Raw genomic sequence first — 22,173 nt, forward strand, 5'->3', positions numbered from 1 at the left:
AGCACTAAAGTTTTATTGCATCACTCGCATTTTTCATAGGATTTTTCAAAAAAAGACAACAAAAGTTAACGGCTTTTTGAAGCACAGGTTGAGCATCCAAAATCCGGAGTCCTGGGGCCGAGCCGGTAATTCCGGCATGTTTTACGGATTCTGGAACTCTGGATTTTGGACGCTCAACCTGTAGTGAAGTCACAAGTCCTAAGTCTGGAGATTGCTCTGCCTGTCACTGGGCTGTTGGTGGCTCGGGCCAGGGACAGCTAGTTTCAGTCCGGGGATTGCTCTGCCTGTCACTGGGCTGTTGGTGGCTCAGGCCAAGGACAGCTAGTTTCAGTCCGAAGATTGCTCTGCCTGTCACTGGGCTGTTGGTGGCTCGGGCCAGGGACAGCTAGTTTCAGTCCAGAGATTGCTCTGCCTGTCACTGGGCTGTTGGTGGCTCGGGCCAGGGACAGCTAGTTTCAGTCCGGAGATTGCTCTGTCTGTCACTGGGCTGTTGGTGGCTCGGGCCAGGGACAGCTAGTTTCAGCCCGGAGATTGCTCTGCCTATCACTGGGCTGTTGGTGGCTCGGGCCAGGGACAGCTAGTTTCAGTCCGGAGATTGCTCTGCCTGTCACTGGGCTGTTGGTGGCTCGGGCCGGGGACAGCTAGTTTCAGTCCGGAGATTGCTCTGCCTGTCACTGGGCTGTTGGTGGCTCGGGCCAGGGACAGCTAGTTTCAGTCTGGAGTTTCCTCTGCCTGTCACTGGGCTGTTGGTGGCTCGGGGCCAGGGACAGCTAGTTTCAGCCCGGAGATTGCTCTGCTTGTCACTGGGCTGTTGGTGGCTCGGGGCCAGGGACAGCTAGTTTCAGCCCGGAGATTGCTCTGCTTGTCACTGGGCTGTTGGTGGCTCAGGCCAGGGACAGCTAGTTTCAGTCCGGAGATTGCTCTGCCTGTCACTGCGCTGTTGGTGGCTCGGGCCAGGGACAGCTAGTTTCAGTCTGGAGATTGCTCTGCCTGTCACTGCGCTGTTGGTGGCTCGGGCCAGGGACAGCTAGTTTCAGTCTGGAGATTGCTCTGCCTGTCACTGCGCTGTTGGTGGCTCGGGCCAGGGACAGCTAGTTTCAGTCTGGAGATTGCTCTGCCTGTCACTGGGCTGTTGGTGGCTCGGGCCAGGGACAGCTAGTTTCAGTCTGGAGATTGCTCTGCCTATCACTGGGCTGTTGGTGGCTCAGGGCCAGGGACAGCTAGTTTCAGTCCGGAGATTGCTCTGCCTGTCACTGGGCTGTTGGTGGCTCGGGCCAGGGACAGCTAGTTTCAGTCCATAGATTGCTCTGCCTGTCACTGGGCTGTTGGTGGCTCGGGCCAGGGACAGCTAGTTTCAGTCCGAAGATTGCTCTGCCTGTCACTGGGCTGTTGGTAGTTCGGGCCAAGGACAGCTAGTTTCAGTCCGGAGATTGCTCTGCCTATCACAGAATCACAGAAACCCCACAGTGCAGATAGAAGCCATTTCGGCCCATCGAGTCTGCACCGACACATATCCCACCCGATTCCCGTAACCCCTACACCAACTCATATCCCACCCTATCCCCGTAACCCCATGTATTTAATCCCCCTAACACTAAGGGTCAATTTATCATAGCCAATCAACCTAACCCGCACATCATTGGACTGTGGGAGGAAACCGGAGCACCCGGAGAAAACCCACGCAAACACGGGGAGAATGTGCAAACTCCACACAGACAGTCACCCGAGGCCGGATTCGAACCCGGGTCCCTGGCGCTGTGAGACAACAGTGCTAACCACTGTGCCACCGTGCTGCCTATCACTCGGCTGTTGGTGGCTCAGGCCAGGGACAGCTAGTTTCAGTCCGGGGATTGCTCTGCTTATCACTGGGCTGTTGGTGGCTCGGGGCCAGGGACAGCTAGTTTCAGTCCGGAGTTTCCTCTGCCTGTCACTGGGCTGTTGGTGGCTCGGGCCGGGGACAGCTAGTTTCAGTCTGGAGATTGCTCTGCCTGTCACTGGGCTGTTGGTGGCTCGGGGCCAGGGACAGCTAGTTTCAGTCCGGAGATTGCTCTGCCTGTCACTGGGCTGTTGGTGGCTCGGGCCAAGGACAGCTAGTTTCAGTCTGGAGATTGCTCTGCCTGTCACTGGGCTGTTGGTGGCTCGGGCCAGGGACACCTAATTTCAGTCCAGAGATTGCTCTGCCTGTCACTGGGCTGTTGGTGGCTCGGGCCGGGGACAGCTAGTTTCAGTCCGGAGATTGCTCTGCCTGTCACTGGGCTGTTGGTGGCTCGGGCCAGGGACAGCTAGTATCAGTCCGGAGATTGCTCTGCCTGTCACTGGGCTGTTGGTGGCTCGGGCCAAGGACAGCTAGTATCAGTCCGGAGATTGCTCTGCCTGTCACTGGGCTGTTGGTGGCTCAGGGCCAGGGACAGCTAGTTTCAGTCCGGAGATTGCTCTGCCTGTCACTGTGCTGTTGGTGGCTCGGGCCAGGGACAGCTAGTTTCAGTTTGTCTCTGAATGACTCGAGAATGCTCTGTAATGTGTCTTGTAAAAGTTTAAATTCACAAAATAACACAATTGGACTGAGTCTTAACTTCAAAAAATGGGTGGGTTGGGGTTGTGTCAGAGGCTAAATTGCAAAAAATATGGAACAGGAACCGAACTCACCCCAAACCCGCCCACCTCCGGTTTTAACAGAGACAGGACAAGGGGCAGCCGACCAATCCAATCATGGGAATTGGGTTGGTCATTTAAATATTATAATCAGGCTGCCTGCCTTCATTTTAACAATGTTTCTATTTTTTAACTCACGATTAACTCGCGCCCGTTGCTTGAATTGCAGGCGCACATCAAATTCATGGTTACTGCATGCAGCCAGCGCTAACCACGCTGTTCATTGGCTGCACGCGCCAGGAGGGGGCCAAAATCGGCACTTCCTAGCACCAGTTAAAGCTCACCTGCACTGCTTAAAGCTCACCTGCACTGCTTAAAGGGGAGGTGCATTGTGGCTGGAGCAGGTGCTGGGAATTATGCAGGAAGTGAATTCTGTCCTGCAAAAAAGTGAGGAATGGCGCAACAGGGGAGAGAGCGGGCTCCAAGGTTTTCTGACGCTGCACTGGAGGCCCCGGTAGAGGAGGTGGAGAGGAGGAGAGATGTGCTGTATCCACAGGGGGCCCTCCAGACACACGCTCAGAAGGCAGTGGGAGCAGATAGCTGTGGCAGTCAATGCCAGGTGTCAAGTCCCGAGGACCTGGATGCAGTGCTGTAAGGAGTTCAATGACCTCACACGAGTGGTCAAGGTCAGTGAATGCATCTTCAAATGTCGTCTCCCACCAACTGCACCACTAGCCTCAGCCACTGCTCAATGCACCACATCCCCATCACTCACCTACCAACAATCTCTATCAATCGGGACTTGCACCTCACATTCATAGCTTCACTTCACCCTCACACATTTAGCACTGTTGCAAGCCTCACATCCACATCTCACATCATGCACACACTGCCAGCTACTGACAGCCACATCACCCAAACAGATTGACCACACTCATTGACACACTTCACTCAAACAGATTGACCACACTCATTGACACACTTCACTCAAACAGATTGACCATACTCACTGACACACTTCACCCAAACAGATTGACCACACTCATTGACACACTTCACTCAAACAGATTGACCACACTCATTGACACACTTCACTCAAACAGATTGACCATACTCATTGACACACTTCACTCAAACAGATTGACCATACTCATTGACACACTTCACCCAAACAGATTGACCACACTCATTGACACACTTCACCCAAACAGATTGACCACACTCATTGACACACTTCACTCAAACAGATTGACCACACTCATTGACACACTTCACTCAAACAGATTGACCATACTCACTGACACACTTCACCCAAACAGATTGACCACACTCATTGACACACTACACCCAAACACATTGACCATACTCACTGACACACTTCACCCAAACACATTGACCACACTCACTGACACACTTCACCCAAACACATTGCACCACACTCACTGACACACTTCACCCAAACACATTTCACCACACTCACTGACACACTTCACCCAAACACACTGCACCACACTCACTGACACACTTCACCCAAACACATTGCACCACACTCACTGACACACTTCACCCAAACACATTGCACCACACTCACTGACACACTTCACCCAAACACACTGCACCACACTCACTGACACACTTCACCCAAACACATTGCACCACACTCACTGACACACTTCACTCAAACAGATTGACCACACTCACTGACACACTTCACCCAAACACATTGACCACACTCACTGACACACTTCCCTTTCTCTTGCAGGACAAGGTGGCACACAACCGGAGTTTGGCAGGGGACAGTCGTGCCTGCATCTCCTAATCCCCATGGAGGAGACGATGCTGGCCATTATTGGGACGGCTATCGCTGAGGCTCTGGCCAGCAACGGGGCTGAAACCTGATCCTCCTTCCCACATCCCACTTCCCTCTCATCCCACAATCTCTTCTGATTTACAAGCTGCAGATGGTGTAAGCAGGCACCTCTTACTGTGTCCCCCTCCCCTCACCACAACCATACCCTTGTGCTTGTTGCCTTTCAGGTACCCAAGAGGTGCAACCTGGCCAGGCAGTGGAGGAACACCAACAAGAGAGTGATGCTGAAGACACAGCACCGTGACTCGATTTCACACTCACAGCCATCAGTTCAGATACTGATACTGTGCGTATCTTAGAGGATAGATTAGAGGCAGGATCTGCACATGGTGAGTCACCGGGCATGAGTGGGCTGCTGCCAGGGCAGGGGGCAAGGATAGCGGAGGTTCCACCTCGCCGGAGAGCGAGGTCGCACACAAGTTCTGCTGCAGAGGACTCAGATGAGGACTTCAATGGGGCAGCCTACAGAAGAAGGCTGATGGGTTTGCACAATGAAAAGCTTGGTATGTTGGAAAGCCTGCCAGAAAGCCTGTGTGCAATGTCAAGGAGCATGGAGGAGTCCAGCACCAACTTGGCACAGGGCTTTGCGCAGAGCTTGGAGCCCGTCCTTTCCAACATGGAAGGGGTGGTCAGTTCCAATATGACATGATTTAATTTAGAAATGTTGTTTGGAATGTTGTGTTGGCTTTCATTTTTGCATTGTGACCAAGCGTACGCTGTGATGGTCAGTGACAGAAGGAAGGAAAGGTGTGGGACTGTTGGTGAACATGGAAGTGGGATTGTGTTTACTGGCACTGCACATGAATTAGTTCTTCACGGAGAGCCTGCACAGAAAGGGGCTGTCTGAGTTTCCTTCTCCCTTCCTCTTCCTCTTCTTCTTCCTCCTCCTCATGCTCCTCGTGCTCCTACTCGTCAGCTGCTCACCGTATGGCTGGTGGCAAGGGCAGTGTCCTCATGATGGGGAGGTTGTGCAGCATGCAGCAGACCACCACGAATCTCGACATCCGCTCTGCTGAATACTGCAGGGCTCCTCCAGAGCAGTCCAGGCAATGGAAGCGTTGCTTCAGCACGCCAATGGACTGCTCCATGATATTCCGTGTGGCAGCATGGCTTTCGTTGTATGTATGCTGCGCACATGTGCGTGGGTTGCATACTGGAGTCATGAGCCAAGCGGTCAGCGGATAGCCCTTGTCGCCCAGTAGCCACCCTCTGGTTTGTCGTGCTGCCTCAAATGCAGATGGGACAGCGGACCGCCGCAGAATGAAGGCATCATGACTGCTGCCAGGATCCCGGGCATTGACCTGCATGATTCACTGAGTGTGGTCGCACACCATTGAGGGAGTGGAATCCCTTTCGGTTCTGGCACATGGCAGAGTTGACATGCAGCGCCCGCGAAGCGATGTGCGTGCAGTCAATAGCGCCCTGCACCATGGGGAAGCCTGCAATCCTAGCAAACCCTTGTACTCGCTCCGCCCGCTGCTGTCTGGCGAGAGAGAATGAAATGTAGTCAGCTCTCTTTGAATACGGAGCCTCAGTGGCCTCCCTCACACAACAGTGGACAGCAAACTGTGAGATGTTGTAAATATCTCCAGCTCCAGCCTGGAAGGAGCCCAACACATAAAAGTTCATCACCATGGTCACTTTCACATTCATGACAAGATAGACAAACTAGTGGCTCAAATAGAGATGAATGGGTCTGATCTAATAGTCATTACAGAGACGTGGTTGCAAGGTGACCAAAGTTGGGAACTAAATGTTACAGGGTACTTGACATTTAGAAAAGACAGGTAGAATATTCAAGGATATTCGATATTTAGGAAGGATAGGCAAAAAGGAAAAGGAGGTGGGGTGGCATTGTTAGTAAAAGATGAAATCAGAGCAATAGTGAGAAAGGATATTGGCTGAGAAAATCAAGATGCAGAATCAGTCTGGGTGGAGCTAAGAAGCACCAATAGGCAGAAAACATTGGTGGGAGTTGTCTATAGGTCTCCAAACAGTAGGGGTGATGTAGGGGATGGCATCAAACAGGAAATTAGAGAAGCATGTAACAAGGGTACTACAGTAATCAAGGGAAACTTTAATCTACATATAGACTGACCAAACCAAATTAGCAATACTACTGTGGAGGATGAATTCCTGGAGTGTGTAGGGGTTGGTTTTTTAGACCAGTACGTTGAGGAGCCAACTAGGGAACAGGCTATCCTAGATTGGGTATTGTGCAATGAGAAGGGGTTAATTAATAATCTTGTTGTGCGGGGTCCTTTAGGGAAGAGTGACCATAACATGATAGAATACTTCATTAAGATGGAAAGTGAAGTAGTCCAATCCAAAACTAAGGTCCTAAATCTAAACAAAGGAAACTACGAAGGTATGAGGAGTGAGTTGGCTTTGATAGATTGGGGAGCTTCATTAAAAGGCATGACATGACAGTGGATAGGCAATGGCTAACATTTAAGGAACGAATGTATGAATTGCAACAGTTATACATTCCTTTCTGGTGCAAAAACACAAAAGGAAAAGTGGTCCAACCATGGCTAACAAAAGAAATTAAGGATAGTATTAGATCCAAAGAGGAGTCATATAAAGTTGCCAGAAAAAGTAGCAAGCCTGAGGATTGGGAGTAGTTTAGAATTCAGCAAAAAAGAACTAAGAGATTGATGAAGAGGAGAAAAATAGAGCATGAGAGTAAACTTGCAAGGAACATAAAAGTGGACTGTAAAAGCTTCTACAAGTATGTAAAAAGAAAAAGATTAGTGAAGACAAATGTAGGTCCCTTACAGTCAGAAATGGGAGAATTTATAATGGGGAACAAGGAAATGGCAGGGCAATTAAACAAATACTTTGGTTCTGACTTCATGGAAGAGGACACAAATAACTTCCCAGAAATGCTAGGGAACCAAGGGTCTAGTGAGAAGGAGGAATTAAAGGAAATTAGTATTAGTAAAAAAAATAGTGCTGGAGAAATTAACGGGACTGAAAGCCAATAAATCCCCAGGTCCTGATAATCTGCATTCCAGAGTACTAAAAGAGGTAACCATGGAAATAGTGGATGCATTGGTTGTCATCTTCCAAAATTCTATAGATTATGGAACAGTTCCTGCAGATTGGAGGGTAGCAAATGTAACCCCACTATTTAAAAAAGGAGGGAGAGAAAACAGGGAACTACAGATCAGTAGTAGGGAAAATGCTAGAGTCTATTATAAAGGATGTGATAATAGGACACTTAGAAAATATCAATGGGATTAGACAAAGTCAACATGGATTTATGAAAGGGAAATCGTGTTTGACAAACCTACTGGAGTTTTTTGAGGATGTAGCTGGTAGAATAGATAAGGGAGAACCAGTGGATGTGGTGTATTTGGATTTTCAGAAGGCCTTTGATAAAATCCCACATAAGAGGTTAGTGTGCAAAATTAAAGCACATGGGATTGGGAGTAATATGCTAGCATGGATTGAAAATTGGTTAACAGACAGGCAACAGAGAGTAGGAATAAATGGGTCTTTTTCGGGGTGGCAGGCAGTGACTAGTGGGGTACCGCAGGGATCAGTGCTTGGGCCCCAGCTATTCACAATATATATCAATGATTTGGATGAGGGAACCAACTGTAATATTTTCACGTTTGCTGATAACACAAAACTAGGTGGGATTGTGAGTTGTGAGGAGGATGCAAAGAGGCTTCAAGGCGATTTAGACAAACATAGAAACATAGAAGATAGGAGCAGGAGTAGGCCATTCGGCTCCTTGAGCCTGCTCCGCCATTCAACTAGATCATGGCTGATCATCCAAATTCAGTACCCTGTCCCTGCCTTCTCCCCATATCCCTTGGTCCCTTTAGCCTTAAGAAATATATCCAACTCCTTCTTGAATATATTTAATGAACTGGCCTCCACCGCCCTCTGTGGCAGAGAATTCCACAGGTTCACCACTCTCTGGGTGAAGAAATTCCTCCTCATTTCTGTCCTAAATGGCTTACCCCTTATCTTTAGACTATGACCCCTGGTTCTGGACTCCCCGGCCATCGGAAACATCCTTCCTGCATCTAGTCTGTCCAGGCCTGACAGAATTTTATAGGTTTCGATGAGATCCCCTCTCAATCTTCTAAACTCCAGTGAGTATAAGCCCAATCGACACAATCTCTCCTCATATGTCATTCCTGCCATCCCAGGTATCAGCCTGGTGAATCTTCGCTGTACTCCTTCCATGGCAAGAATGTCCTTCCTCAGATAAGGCGACCAAAACTGCACACAATACTCAAGGTGCGGTCTCACCAAGGCCCTGTACAACTGCAGCAAGACATCCTTGCTCCTGCACTCGAACCCTCTTGCTACGAAGGCCAACATACCATTTGCCTTCTTAACCGCCTACTGCACCTGCATGCTTACCTTCAGCGACTGGTGCACAAGAACACCCAGGTCTCTTTGCACTTCCCCTTCTCCCAATCTATTGCCATTCAAATAATAATGTGCCTTCCTGTTTTTGCCTTCCTGTTTTTGCCACCAAAGTGGATAACCTCACATTTATCCACATTATAGTGCATTTGCCATGTTTCTGCCCAATCACCGAACCTGTCCAAATCATACTGGAGTTTCACGACATCCTCCTCACAGCATACCCTCCCACCCAGCTTTGTGTCGTCTGCAAATTTGGAGATATTACATCCAATTCCCTCGTCCAGATCATTAATGCATATTGTAAACAGCTGGGGTCTGAGGACCAATCCTTGCGGTACCCCACTAGTCACTGCCTGCCACTCGGAAAATGACCCGTTTATTCCAACTCTCTGCTTTCTATCCGCCAAGTCAATACCTTGCCCCGAATCCCATGTGCCTTAATTTTGCACGCTAATCTCTTATGCGGGACCTTATCGAAAGCCTTCTGAAAGTCCAAATACACCACATCCACTGGTTCTCCCTTATCTATTTTACCAGTTACAGCCTCAAAAAATTCCAGTAGATTAGTCAAGCACGATTTACCTTTTGTAAATCCATGTTAACTTTGTACGATCCTGTCGCTGCTTTCCAAGTGCTCTGCTATTACATCTTTTATAATGGACTCTAGCATTTTCCCCACTACTGATGTCAGGCTTACCGGTCTATAATTCCCCGCTTTTTCTCTACCACCTTTTTTGAATAGTGGGGTAACATTAGCTGCCCTCCAATCCATGGGTACTGTTCCAGAGTCTATCGAGTTCTGGAAGATGACCAGCAATGCATCTACTATTTCTAGGGCCACTTCCTTAAGTACCCTAGGATGTAGATTATCAGGCCCTGGGGATTTATCGGCCTTCAGGCCCATCAATTTTCCTAACACCATTTCCCTACAAATACTGATTTCTTTCAGTTCCACCCTTTCATCAGACCCTATGTTCCCCGGCATCTCTGGGAGGTTATTTGTGTCCTTCTTTGTGAAGACAGAACCAAAATATGTGTTTAGTTGGTCTGCCATTTCTTTGTTCCCCATTATAAATTCCCCTGATTCTGACTGCAAGGGACCTATGCTTGACTTCACCAATCTTTTTCTCTTCACATATCTATAAAAGCTTTTACAGTCAGTTTTTATGTTCCCTGAAAGCTTACTCTCATATTCTATTTTCCCCTTAATTAATCCCTTTGTCCTCCTTTGTTGAATCCTAAACTGCTCCCAATCCTCAGGATTATTGCTTTTTCTGGCCAATTTGTATGTCCTCTTCTTGGATCTTATGCTATCCCTAATTTTCCTTGTTAGCCACGGTTGAGTCACTTTTTTGTTTTATTTTTATGCCAAACTAGGATGAACAAATTCAGTAGTTCATCCATTCGGTCTTTGAATGTTTGCCATTGCCTAGCCACCGTCAACCCTTTGAGTGACATTCTCCAATCAATCCTACCTAACTCGCTCCTCAGACCATCGTAGTTTCCTTTATTTAAATTTAGGACCCTAGTCTCTGAGTCAACTACTTCATTCTCCATCTTAATGAAGAATTCAATCATATTATGATCGCTCCGACCCACAAGTTGAGTGAGTGGGCAAATACATGGCAGATGCAGTATAACATGGATAAATGTGAAGTTATCCACTTCGGTAGAAAAAACAGAAAGGCAGAGTATTATTTAAATGGTGATAGATGGGAAAATGTTGATGTACAAAGGGATCTGGGTGTCCTTGTACATCAGTCACTGAAAGCAAACATGCAGGTGCAGCAAGCAGTTAGGAAGGCAAATGGTATAATAATAATAATTCAACTTTATTGTCATTGCACAAGTACATGAACAACGAAGTGTGATCTTGCAAGCTCCCATGACTGGGAGAAGCAAAGCCGTTGCGTCGGTGTGCGCCGCCATTCCATTTCCACCATTCCTCCTGTCCGACAATCTTCAGCCCAACGCCCAGGCCTGCTCACCAGCCGCTCCTCCTTCTGTGACCTTCTCACCAACTGCCCCTCCTCGGGGCTCCTTCCATGACCTTCTGCACCTGGTCTTCCCTGATGGTCACCCCTCTAGGTACTAACCAGGCCTGGCTCTTACTTAGCTTCCAAACCTTGCCAGTGACCCTGTCCCTAGTCCCAGGAACAGGGCTTGTTGGCCTTCATTGCAAGAGGATTTGAGTACAGGAGCAAGGATGTCTTACTACAGTTATACAGGGCCTTGGTGAGACCACACCTGGAGTACTATGTGCAGTTTTGGTCTCCTTACCTAAGGAAGGATATACTTGCCTTGGAGGCGGTGCAATGAAGGTACACTAGATTGATTCCTGGGATGAGAGAGCTGTCCTATGAGGAGAGATTGTGTAGAATGGGCTGATACTCTCTGGGGTTTAGAAGAATGAGAGGTGATCTCATTCAAACATACAAGATTCTGAAGGGGATTGACAGGGTAGATGCTGAGAGGTTGTTTCCCCTGGCTGGAGTGTCTAGAACTAGGGGGCATAGTCTCAGGATAAGGGGTCGGCCATTTAAGACTGAGATGAGGAGGAATTTCTTCACTCAGAGGGTTATGAATATTTGGAATTTTCTGCCCCAGAGGGCTGTGGATGCTGGGTCTTTGAGTATATTCAAGGCTGAGATAGATGGATTTTTGGACTCTAGGGGAATCAAGGGATATGGAGATCAGGTGGGAAAGTGGATTTGAGGTAGATGATCAGCCATGATCTTATTGAATGGCGGAGCAGGCTCGAGAGTTCGTATGGCCTACTCCTGCTCTTACTTCTTATGTTCTTATGTTCGCAGCCACTGGCAATGCAGTCCTCGCCCTGCTCTGAGGTTGCAGTAGTGGCTGCAGCAGGTGGCAGTGAGGAAGTGCTTGGTGAAGCGCAGACATTTCACACACTGTTCCTCGCTGAGGTTCAGGTCAGAGAATTGCTCCCTGAACACCCTGGCCTCCTACTGAGAGCCCTTCTCCTCATCCTCCTCCTCCCTCTTCCAGCAGCTTGTCCTGCTCTGTGTCACCTCTGTTCATTCTCCCCGTCACGCTGTATTCCAAGGGCAATACCTATTACTGCACCATGTCTGGGAGCAACTGATTTGTGCAGAAGCCTTGAACTCAGGAAAAAGTCCTTCAGCACCTGCAACACCACTCCTGCAGACTTTTGCAATTTGAAAGAACTATGGAAAGCACCAAACACTTGTACAATCATAGCAACAGCCAGAAGAAATCAATCAGCAACTAACCTGTAAATAGTTGATGATCCCTTTAAATAGTGCTGGTGGGGGGTTCTTCCTGCTGCTGAATGCATGTTAAGCTGTGCGAGCTTAAGAGAGGGCGTTAGCTGGAGCGTGGAGCTCCAAAATGGCAGCGCTGGCCTCAAATCAGTGTTACACGCTGATGATGTCATGATCTGCCTGCTCTGCATAACATCCTCAACAAAATGGCGTCCAAAGCGATTCATGGCAGAAGTGTGCGCTCATGCATCAGACCCCACTTTGGTCCCCGCACAGCACCCAAACAACGGGTGCTACTGTGCCTAATTTCACACCCCTTGTCTTCATGTGTCATAAGGATTATATTCAGAGCAGTGTTTCCAGGGGACTTTTCTGAGCAGTTCGCTTTTTTTGTGACTGTCAACTTCTTTGAAGCTGTTGAGTCAGTTGTTGGTAGTTTGACAACTTTAACAACTCAACAAACGGATTCAGAGAGTCTTGGTGCGAGGTTTATTTGTAATGGTATGTGTGGTGCTCACTATCTCAAACTGGAAAAGGAAGATTAAGGAAATAAATAGAGAACACAGTGAAACAAAAGCAAAAGATTGAGGGAAAAATCAAAGATACTGAGAAGAGCAGCAAGATGAGAGAAGACAGTAAGTGGTTAACAACTTATATTTATACAGCGCTTTTAACGTAGTAAAATGCCCCAAAGTGCTTCATAGGAGCGTAAGTCAGGCCAGGTTTGATGCCGAGCCACACAAAGAGATATTAGGACAGGTCAGTTTTTAAGGAGTGTTTTAAGGAGGAGAGAGAGGTGGCGACGATTAGGGAGGAAATTCCAGAGCTCAGCTCAGCTCAGGGTCAAATAGGTCACCGAGGTTGTGAAGAGTCTGGTTAAGCCTCAGACTGTCCTCCCCAAATGCATATCAGCGAGAACAAATCAAATAATGCACGGGAACAGTCTTCTTGCTGTAGCTGAGCTGGGACTGCTCGATCCTGACACAAGTCTCCTCAGAGGTAATACCTGTTTTGGAGCGCAAAATGGAGTAAAATGGATTCTTAAAGGCGACCACCACATACCTGCTGCTAAAAACTTGCAGCAGATTAATCCGCCCAAACAAATTATCAGTCCCCTTTAAAGCCCAGCAGGATCCCACTCCGCTACATTTAAATAAGGTCAAGGGGGAGGAGGGAGCAGTAGATTACCAGCGGATCACATGAACGAGTGCTAGTCCCATCCCTCCTATTACCCACCAATGAGGAGGATCCAGTCAAAGGTGGAAACCTGCTGCATTCCCAGCACTGACATCATTTCACCTCATGAGCCCAAAATATCAAACACTGGAAAAATGACACTGAAAGTGTGAACAACCCCAGCTCAGAATAAAGCTCCCTCTACCCTGCCCCAACAATACACCTTTCCAATCTCAGAACAGCATCCCTGGTGCTGTGGGAATGTTTCCATAAGCCCCACTCTTTATCCTTATGGCCAGATTTGTCCCTTGATATTTGTCTACATACTTCGAAAAGAAACTTTGACAAAGGAAACATGGATATAAATCAACAATAATACACAACTATTGCAGCCAATCATGTCATAGGAGCAGGAGGAGGCCATTCAGCCCCTCGAGCCTGTTCCACCATCAATTAGATCAGGGCTGATCTGTACCTCACTCCATTTACCGCCTTTGACCCATCTCCCTCGATACCCTTACCCAACAAAAATCTATCGATCTCAGCCTTGAAAATGTGCATTGACCCCCATCATCCGCCACAGCCCCTTGGGGCAGAGAGAGGTCCAGATTTCTGGAATGGCCTGGCTCTCATTTTAAGATTGTGCTCCTTGTTCTGGATTCCCCCACCAGAGAAAGTCTATCCCATGGAATCCCTTTATCATTTTAAACAGCTTGATCAGATCACCCCTCAACCTTCTAAACTCGAGGGAATACCAGCCAAGTTTATGCGACCTGTCCTCATAATTAATCCCTGGTGCAATTCGGGTGCAATTGTACTATACCCTTGACACGGGGCCATAGTCTCCTGCTGGTTCTTGCACTGCCGGGGTCCTGCTAGTAATAGTTTCTGATCTTACCTTTGGCGGTACATAAAATTCCAAGAGGAATCGTTCTCCTTCCAGTCTCACAGCTTTCCGCAGCAAGAGTCGGCACTTGTGCCATTGTGTACTGCTGACGCAGTTCGTGTCATCAGCCACCATGTACCTCAACGTGCCTTCCCTTTGAATGTCCAGCAGCTCCACTTTAGTAGAGGATGATCTTGTCAGACATAAACGTTCCAGTTTGTGGCTCCATTTGTCACGGGCGTCGCTGTCGAGTTTACTCCCCGAGGAGTCATCTCCCTCGGGCCTCCTGCTCTGCCCAGCATCCAGCAGAGGTTCTGCCGAGGACCTCCACTGCAAAATCTCTTTCACCCCATCGACCATGCACATGCTCATGTTCCGCAGAGAAAACCCTTTCTTAAACTTTGGTCCGGCAGACACACTGACAGAAACGTCCTCTGAGCTCCGGGAATGGCCAAAACTAGACATGTTGCGGACCTGCACCTGTCTCAGGTACCTGCTGGAGTTCATACTCTCCAGGGAATCTGAATTCTCCTTTCTCTGGAGAACTTCTTTACCATAAGGCAGCTGACAATCCTGAATGTTCGAGAATGGAGCGAGGTTATATTTGATCGGGGAATCTGACAGATACGGCCTGTTCACCTCCAAAGCAAAGTACTCGACAAAGTGGGAAGCAAAGTGTTGCGAGAACTTGGTTTCTGTTCCCGGGCACTCGTAATGCGGATTTTCACTTACAAACATCCGAAATTTCTGGGCGAATTCAGTTGCTGCAGCTCGCGCCTGCGCCTCACAGAACTCCTTCCAGTCTGGAACTTGTTGTGAAGAACCCTGACTGTCAGAATCACCATTCATGGCTATTTCACTGAAGCCCCAATTAAGCTGTACAAGAAGGGGGAAAAGGCTTTGTTACCTCTACAGTCTTACAGTGAGCAACCAACACACAAACCAACACATTGTTCATCTACAACTGTTAAGCACAAACACATTTCAGAACCAAGACCCTGCACCATAAAATTATAGAATATCACAGCACAGGAGGAGGCCATTCGGCCCATCGAGCCTGTGCCGGCTCATTGAAACAGCTCTCCAATTAGTCCCCCCCCCCCCCCGCTCTTTCCCCAGAGACTTGAACATTTTTCCTTTTCAAGTATTTATCCAATTCCCTTTTGAAAGTTATTGAATCTGCTTCCACCGCCCAACAGGCAGCGTGTTCCAGATCACAACAACTCACTGCATAAAAACATTCTCCTCATCGCCCCCTTGGTTCTTTTGCCAAATCAGTGGAACAGCATTAAACGCCAAAGCTTTCTACGATCAACTTTGAACAAGATCCCTTCCCTTTTTAAAAAATAAAACAAGCTCTAAAACGAGTTCCACTGCTATTGACGCCCTTGCTGTGTGAGTCTGTCATTAAGACCGACAGGTGCAGTGATCGCTCACCTTGCTGTGACTAAACAAGCTTTAGTCACTCATTGTGAATATTAACCAAATGAATCAGAAGCCACTTCAACGCTCCGAACAGCAGAGAAAAGGCAAAAGGGAATAATTGGATGTTCAGGTCCACTTCACAGTGAGGCAAATGAAAGACACAGATAATTCACAGGCTGTGTGATTAACTCAACCCCCAGCAGGACGGCTAAACAGCAGCTCACTCAGCTTCGACACCCGTTCAGCTCTTCCTTTGCCCTCTCTGTGAAGTTTTCCTATTGTAAGCTCTACCTCCCACTACCTCTTTGAGTCAGGACTAAAGAGGAACAGGCCACCAATTCTCCCCGTGCTCACCGAATCGTGTGACATTGTTCGAGCCAAGTCACGAACAACTGCCGGCTCTCATGTCACTGGTTCGAGGACACGGTGGGTGAGGCACAGCCTGACTCAGCAAGATTCCAGATATGTTGAACAATGATTAGTACGTATATATGTTATATTTATGGGTACATAACAGCCAGCCATTGCACAACGCAGTTTTCAAATAAATGACACAGGAAACAGTTACTTCCCTGGTGACAGTGCTGATTCAGTTTGGTACAGTCAAAAACATTCACCATATCAGCAGATTTTCTTATTAAGGCCATGGTGACCCAGTTTCTCTTTATCACACTGTCATTCTCAGTGCTATCTTTAAGTGAATTGGTCACCGATCTCCGAAGCTAGGACATGAATTATAGACTGGGCCTTGTTGTCATTCTTACACTGGCAGTATCGGTCTGCATAGATAGGTTTTTACCTGATTTCTTTATTAATCCCCTTCCCCCACTGAAGGTCGGGTAAGCCTCATGCTGCCAGCGGCTGCCTGGTCCCTCTTCCAGGAGCTATTCCTCAGTGCCCACAGGCTATTTACCAATGGAGGGGTCATAATAACTGAGGCAAATACTGCCCTCACCCAACCACTTACCCCAGTCTAGCTATGGATAATTAAAGTGTTCCAGCGCTGTTATTTCTGATTGTGTCTACATATCTATCCCCATTCCACTGTTCACTGTCATAGAGTCATAGAGTCATACAGCACGGATAGAGGCCCTTCGGCCCATCGTGTCCGCGCCGGCCATCAAGCCCTGTCTAATCTAATCCCATATTCCAGCATTTGGTCCGTAGCCTTGTATGCTATGGCATTTCAAGTGCTCATCCAAATGCTTCTTAAATGTTGTGAGGGTTCCTGCCTCCACAACCCTTTCAGGCAGTGAGTTCCAGACTCCAACCACCCTCTGGGTGAAAAAGTTCTTTCTCAAATCCCCTCTAAACCTCCCGCCCTTTACCTTGAATCTATGCCCCCTTGTTATTGACCCTTCTACTAAGGGAAAAAGTTCCTTAGTATCCATCCTATCTATGCCCCTCATAGTTTTGTACACCTCAATCATGTCCCCCCTCAGCCTCCTCTGCTCCAAGGAAAACAAACCCAATCTGCCCAGTCTCTCTTCATAGCTGAAGCGCTCCAGCCCTGGTAACATCCTGGTGAATCTCCTCTGCACCCTCTCCAAAGCGATCACATCCTTCCTGTAGTGTGGCGACCAGAACTGCACACAGTATTCCAGCTGTGGCCTAACCAGTGTTTTATACAGCTCCATCATAACCTCCTTGCTCTTATATTCTATGCCTCGGCTAATGAAGGCAAGTATCCCATATGCCTTTTTTACCACCTTATCCACCTGTTCCGCCGCCTTCAGGGATCTGTGTACTTGCACACCCAGATCCCTCTGACCCTCCGTCTTGCCTAGGGTCTTACCATTCATTGTGTATTCCCTTGCCTTGTTAGTCCCCCCAAAGTGCATCACCTCGCACTTTTCCGGGTTAAATTCCATTTGCCACTGTTCCGCCCATCTGACCAACCCATCGATATCGTCCTGCAGACTCAGACTACCCTCGTTGCTATTTACCACCCTACCAATTTTTGTATCATCCGCGAACTTACTGATCATACCTTTTACATTCATATCCAAGTCATTAATGTAGACCACAAACAGCAAGGGACCCAGCACCGATCCCTGTGGTACCCCACTGGCCACAGGCTTCCAGTCACAAAAACAACCTTCGACCATCACCCTCTGCCTTCTGCCACTAAGCCAGTTTTGTATCCAATGTGCCAAGGCACCCTGGATTCCATGGGCTCTTACCTTCTTGACCAGTCTCCTGTGCGGGACTTTATCGAAGGCCTTACTGAAATCCATGTATACCACATCCACTGCGTTACCCTCATCCACACACCAAGTCACCCCCTCAAAAAATTCAATCAAATTAGTCAGACATGATCTTCCCTTGACAAAGCCATGTTGACTATCCCTGATTAATCCTTGCCTCTCCAAGTGGAGACTAATTTTGTCCCTCAGAATTTTTTCCAATAATTTTCCTACCACTGATGTTAGGCTCACTGGCCTGTAGTTCCCTGGTTTTTCCCTACTCCCCTTCTTGAATAATGGTACTACATTAGCAGTTCTCCAGTCCTCTGGCACATCCCCTGTGGCCAGAGAGGTTCTGAATATATGTGTTAGAGCCCCCGCAATCTCTTCCTTTGCCTCACACAGCAGCCTGGGATACATTTCGTCCGGGCCTGGGGATTTATCCATTTTTAGGCCTGCTAAAACCGCCAATACCTCCTCCCTCTCGATGTTAATATGTTCGAGCATATCACAGCCCCCCCGCCCTATTTCTATGTCTACATCGTCCTTCTCCATAGTGAAAACAGATGCAAAAAATTCATTTAGAACCCCTCCTACATCTTCCGGCTCCACACACAGATTGCCACTTTTGTCCCTAATGGGCCCTATTTTTTCCCTAGTTATCCTCTTACCCTTAATATACTTATAAAACATCTTAGGATTTTCCTTTATTTTGCTCGCCAGTGTTATTTCATGGCCCCTCCTTGATCTCCTAATTTCTTTTTTAAGTATCCCCCTGCACTTTTTGTACTCCCCTAGGGCTTCCTCCATCTTTAGCCTTTTGTATCTGCCAAAAGCCCTCCTTTTTTTCCTAATCCATTCTCGTATATCCCCTGACATCCAAGGTTCCCTGTGGTTTTTGGAACCACCCTTGACCTTTACGGGAACATGTTGCCATTGTATGATCTCAATCTCCCTTCTGAAAGCCTCCCATTGCTCCGATGTGGATTTTCCTACAAGTAGCTGATCCCAGTCCATTTTGGCCAGATCCTGCCTTATCCTATTAAAATCGGCCTTCCCCCAATTTAGAACCTTTATTTCCGGCCCATCCCTGTCCTTTTCCATGACCACCTTAAATCTTACCATATTATGGTCACTGTCACCAAAGTGCTCACCTACTAGCACTTCTTCCACTTGGCCGGCCACATTCCCTAGAATTAGGTCCAGTACCGCCCCCTCTCTTGTAGGACTTTCTACATGCTGGCTCAGAAAGCTCTCCTGGATGCACTTTAAGAATTCTACACCCTCTGAGCCTTTCACGCTCTGACTATCCCAGTTAATATTGGGGAAGTTGAAATCCCCCATTATTATTACCTTATTATTTGCACATTTCTCTGAGATTTGCCTACATATCTGTTCCTCTATCTCCCCCTGACTGTTTGGAGGCCTATAGTACACTCCCAGCAAAGTGCTTGCCCCCTTTTTGTTTTTAAGCTCCACCCATATGGCCTCATCAGAGGAACCTGCTAATATATCATCCCTCCTTACTGCAGTAATTGACTCCTTAATTAATATTGCGACACCCCCTCCTCTTATACCTCCCCCTCTGTCTCGCCTGAAGATTCTGTACCCCGGAATATTGAGCTGCCAGTCTTGCCCCTCCCTCAACCATGTCTCCGTGATAGCAACAATATCATACTCCCATGTGTTTATCAACACCTTCAGTTCATCCACCTTATTTGCAAGACCCCTTGCATTAAAATAGATGCCATCCAGCCTTGCCCTTATATATTTGCCCTGTCTACCAAGCTGACTTGTTTTTTTCTCTATAATTGGCAGCACATCACCCCCTATTTCAGCTCCCCTCTGTATCCCATCCCCCTGCCAAGTTAGTTTAAACCCCCCCCAACAGTGCTAGCAAACCTCCCCGCAAGGACAATAGAGTAACAGTTCCTTTCTCATTTCATAACACTAACCAAATATGGAGGAATATTGGAAGCACAGGAATGCACAGGACAATGAGGAGGATAAGTTTTGGATCATTCCAGCAAAGAGTCAGCACAGACATGATGGGTTGAATGGCCTATCTGTAAACCTCAATGGTTTTAAGGTGCTTTTTCACCATTCCATCTATTATCCTTACATTTGAATTCTGTATTTGTATATGCAAAGGACCTAAGGGTTCCGCAGGGCTCAGTACTGGGTCCTCTGCTTTTTGTGGTATATATCAATGATTTGGATTTGAATGTAGGAAGTATAATTAAGAAGTTTGCAGATGATACAAAAATTGGCCGTGTGGTTGATAGTGAGGGAGAAAGCTGCAGACTGCAGGAAGATATCAATGGACTGGGCAGGTGGGCAGAACGGTGGCAAATGGAATTCAATCCAGAGAAGTGTGAGGTAATGCATTTGGGGAGGGCTAACAAGGCAAGGGAATACACAATACATGGTAAGATACTGAGAAGTGCAGAGGAACAGAGGGACTTTGGAGTGCATGTCCACAGATCCCTGAAGGTAGCAGGCCAGGTAGATAAGGTGGTTAAGAAGGCATACGGAATACTTTCCTTTATTAGCCGAGGCATAGATTATAAGAGCAGAGAGGTTATGCTTGAACTGTATAAAACACTAGTTAGGCCACAGCTAGAGTACTGCGTGCAGTTCTGGTCACCACATTACAGGAAGGATGTGATTGCACTAGAGAGGAGATTTATGACGATGTTGCCTGGGCTGGGGAATTTTAGCTATGAGGAAAGTTTGGATAGACTGGGGCTGTTTTCTTTGGAACAGAGGAGACAGGGGAGAGTTAATTGAGGTGTGTGAAATTATGAGGGGCTTAGATAGAGTGGATAGGAAGGACCTATTTCCCTTAGCAGAGAGGTCAATAACCAGGGGCATAGATTTAAAATAATTGTTTGAAGATTTAGAGGGGAGTTGAGGAGAACTTTTTTCACCCAGAGGGTGGTGGGAGTCTGGAACTCACTGCCTGAAAGGGTGGTAGAGGCAGAAACCCTCATCACATTTAAAAAGTACTTGGATATACACTTGAAGTGCCGTAACCTACAGGGCTACGGATCAAGAGCTGGAAAGTGGGATTAGGCTGGAGAGCTCTTGGTCGGCCGGCACAGACACGATGGGCTGAATGGCCTCCTTCTGTGCCGTAAATTTCTATGATTCTATGATTACATCGGATATACGGCACAGAAACAGGCCATTCGGCCCAACCAGTCCATGCCGGCATTTACGCTCCACTCGAGCCTCCTCCCATCTTTCCTCATCTAACTCTATCAGCGTAACCCTCGATTCCCTTCTCCCTCATATGCTTGTCCAGCCTCCCCTTAAATACCTCTATACTATTCGCTTCAACCACTCCCTGTGGTAGGGAGTTCCACATTCTCACCATTCTTTGGGTAAAGAAATTTCTTCTGAATTCCCTATTAGATTTCTTGGTGACTATTTTCTATTGATGGCCTCTAGTTACGCTCTTCCCCACAAGTGGAAACATTCTCTCTGTATCCACTCTATCAACATTTCTCATAATTTTAAAGACCTCTATTAGGTCACCCATCAGCCTTCTTTTTTCAAGAGAAAAGAGACCCAGCCTGTTCATCCTTTCCAGATATGTATATCCTCGCATTTCCGGTATCATCCTTGTAAATCTTCTCTGCACCCTCTCCAGTGCCTCTGTATCTTTTTTATAATATGGCGACCAGAACTGTACGCAGTACTCTAAGGGGGGAGAAATTCGGTATCGCCCCGTTTGGGACGCAATTATCGGCCGGGCGCAAAGTTTAGCGCCTGGCGCTAATTACCGCCTCTGACTGTAAACTTGGCTTCTATCGCCCCTGGAGATGATTAGAGCGCTAAATCAGGCGCTACACACCTCTCTTAAGGTGTTAACGCCGAGGAGCGAGGCGCTACCTCAGAGCACTGGCGAAGCTCAGGTGAGGTCAGTCAGCAACGGAACACAGGCACACTGGCGCCGGCCACTTCTTAAAGGGGAGGGTCGATCCTGCTCTTCATCCACACCCTGCTCATTGAATCTCGGCCTGGAGAGACCTGTACATCAAATCTGCTGGAAAGAACAATGGAGAGACCCAGGGAAAGAGCTCAGAGTGCAGACCCCATAGTCTCTTCTAAATCGATGCAAGGAAGGTCAAATCAAAATGAACCTGCAAAGTGCTGCTCAGTACCCAAAACTCCTCAACACAGCGTTGAATCTCTCCAGAAGTCTCTCTCTCTCTCTCTCTCAGAATGCATGGTGCAAAAATGTTGCCGACAAAAAAAGGCAGGAAGCAGTGCCTGGTTTGCTTTTTTTAACGCTCTCCCAGTCCCTTCCCAACTGCAAAACGTTCCCCTCTACCTGTCGTTGCTAGCGCTAGGCGGAAAGGCAGGGGGCGCCACTCAATATCCGGTCCAGGGCAC

At 47.7% G+C, this 22,173-nt stretch overlaps 1 protein-coding gene across 4 annotated transcripts in view; it reads right to left on the reverse strand.

Moving 5' to 3' along the window:
* sh2b2 (SH2B adaptor protein 2) overlaps nucleotides 1–22,173 on the reverse strand; it is a 249,364-nt gene that overhangs the window by 130,990 nt on the left and 96,201 nt on the right. For 3 of the 4 annotated variants that reach the window (XR_015073195.1, XM_085964144.1, XM_085964142.1), the window contains exon 3: nucleotides 14,174–15,037. Coding sequence is in view for 3 of the 4 variants with exons in the window: in XM_085964144.1 (XP_085820270.1) it covers nucleotides 14,174–15,010 (837 nt within the window). In the remaining variant the exon portion in view is untranslated. Of the gene's footprint in view, nucleotides 1–14,173; nucleotides 15,038–15,598; nucleotides 15,894–22,173 lie in introns of those variants that run through there. The other variant, XM_085964143.1, reaches the window with a different exon arrangement.

The sequence above is a fragment of the Somniosus microcephalus genome, chromosome 22, assembly GCF_052327205.1.
Source record: "Somniosus microcephalus isolate GS21.2 chromosome 22, FLI_Smic_1.0, whole genome shotgun sequence".
In the NCBI taxonomy this organism is placed as follows: domain Eukaryota; kingdom Metazoa; phylum Chordata; class Chondrichthyes; order Squaliformes; family Somniosidae; genus Somniosus; species Somniosus microcephalus.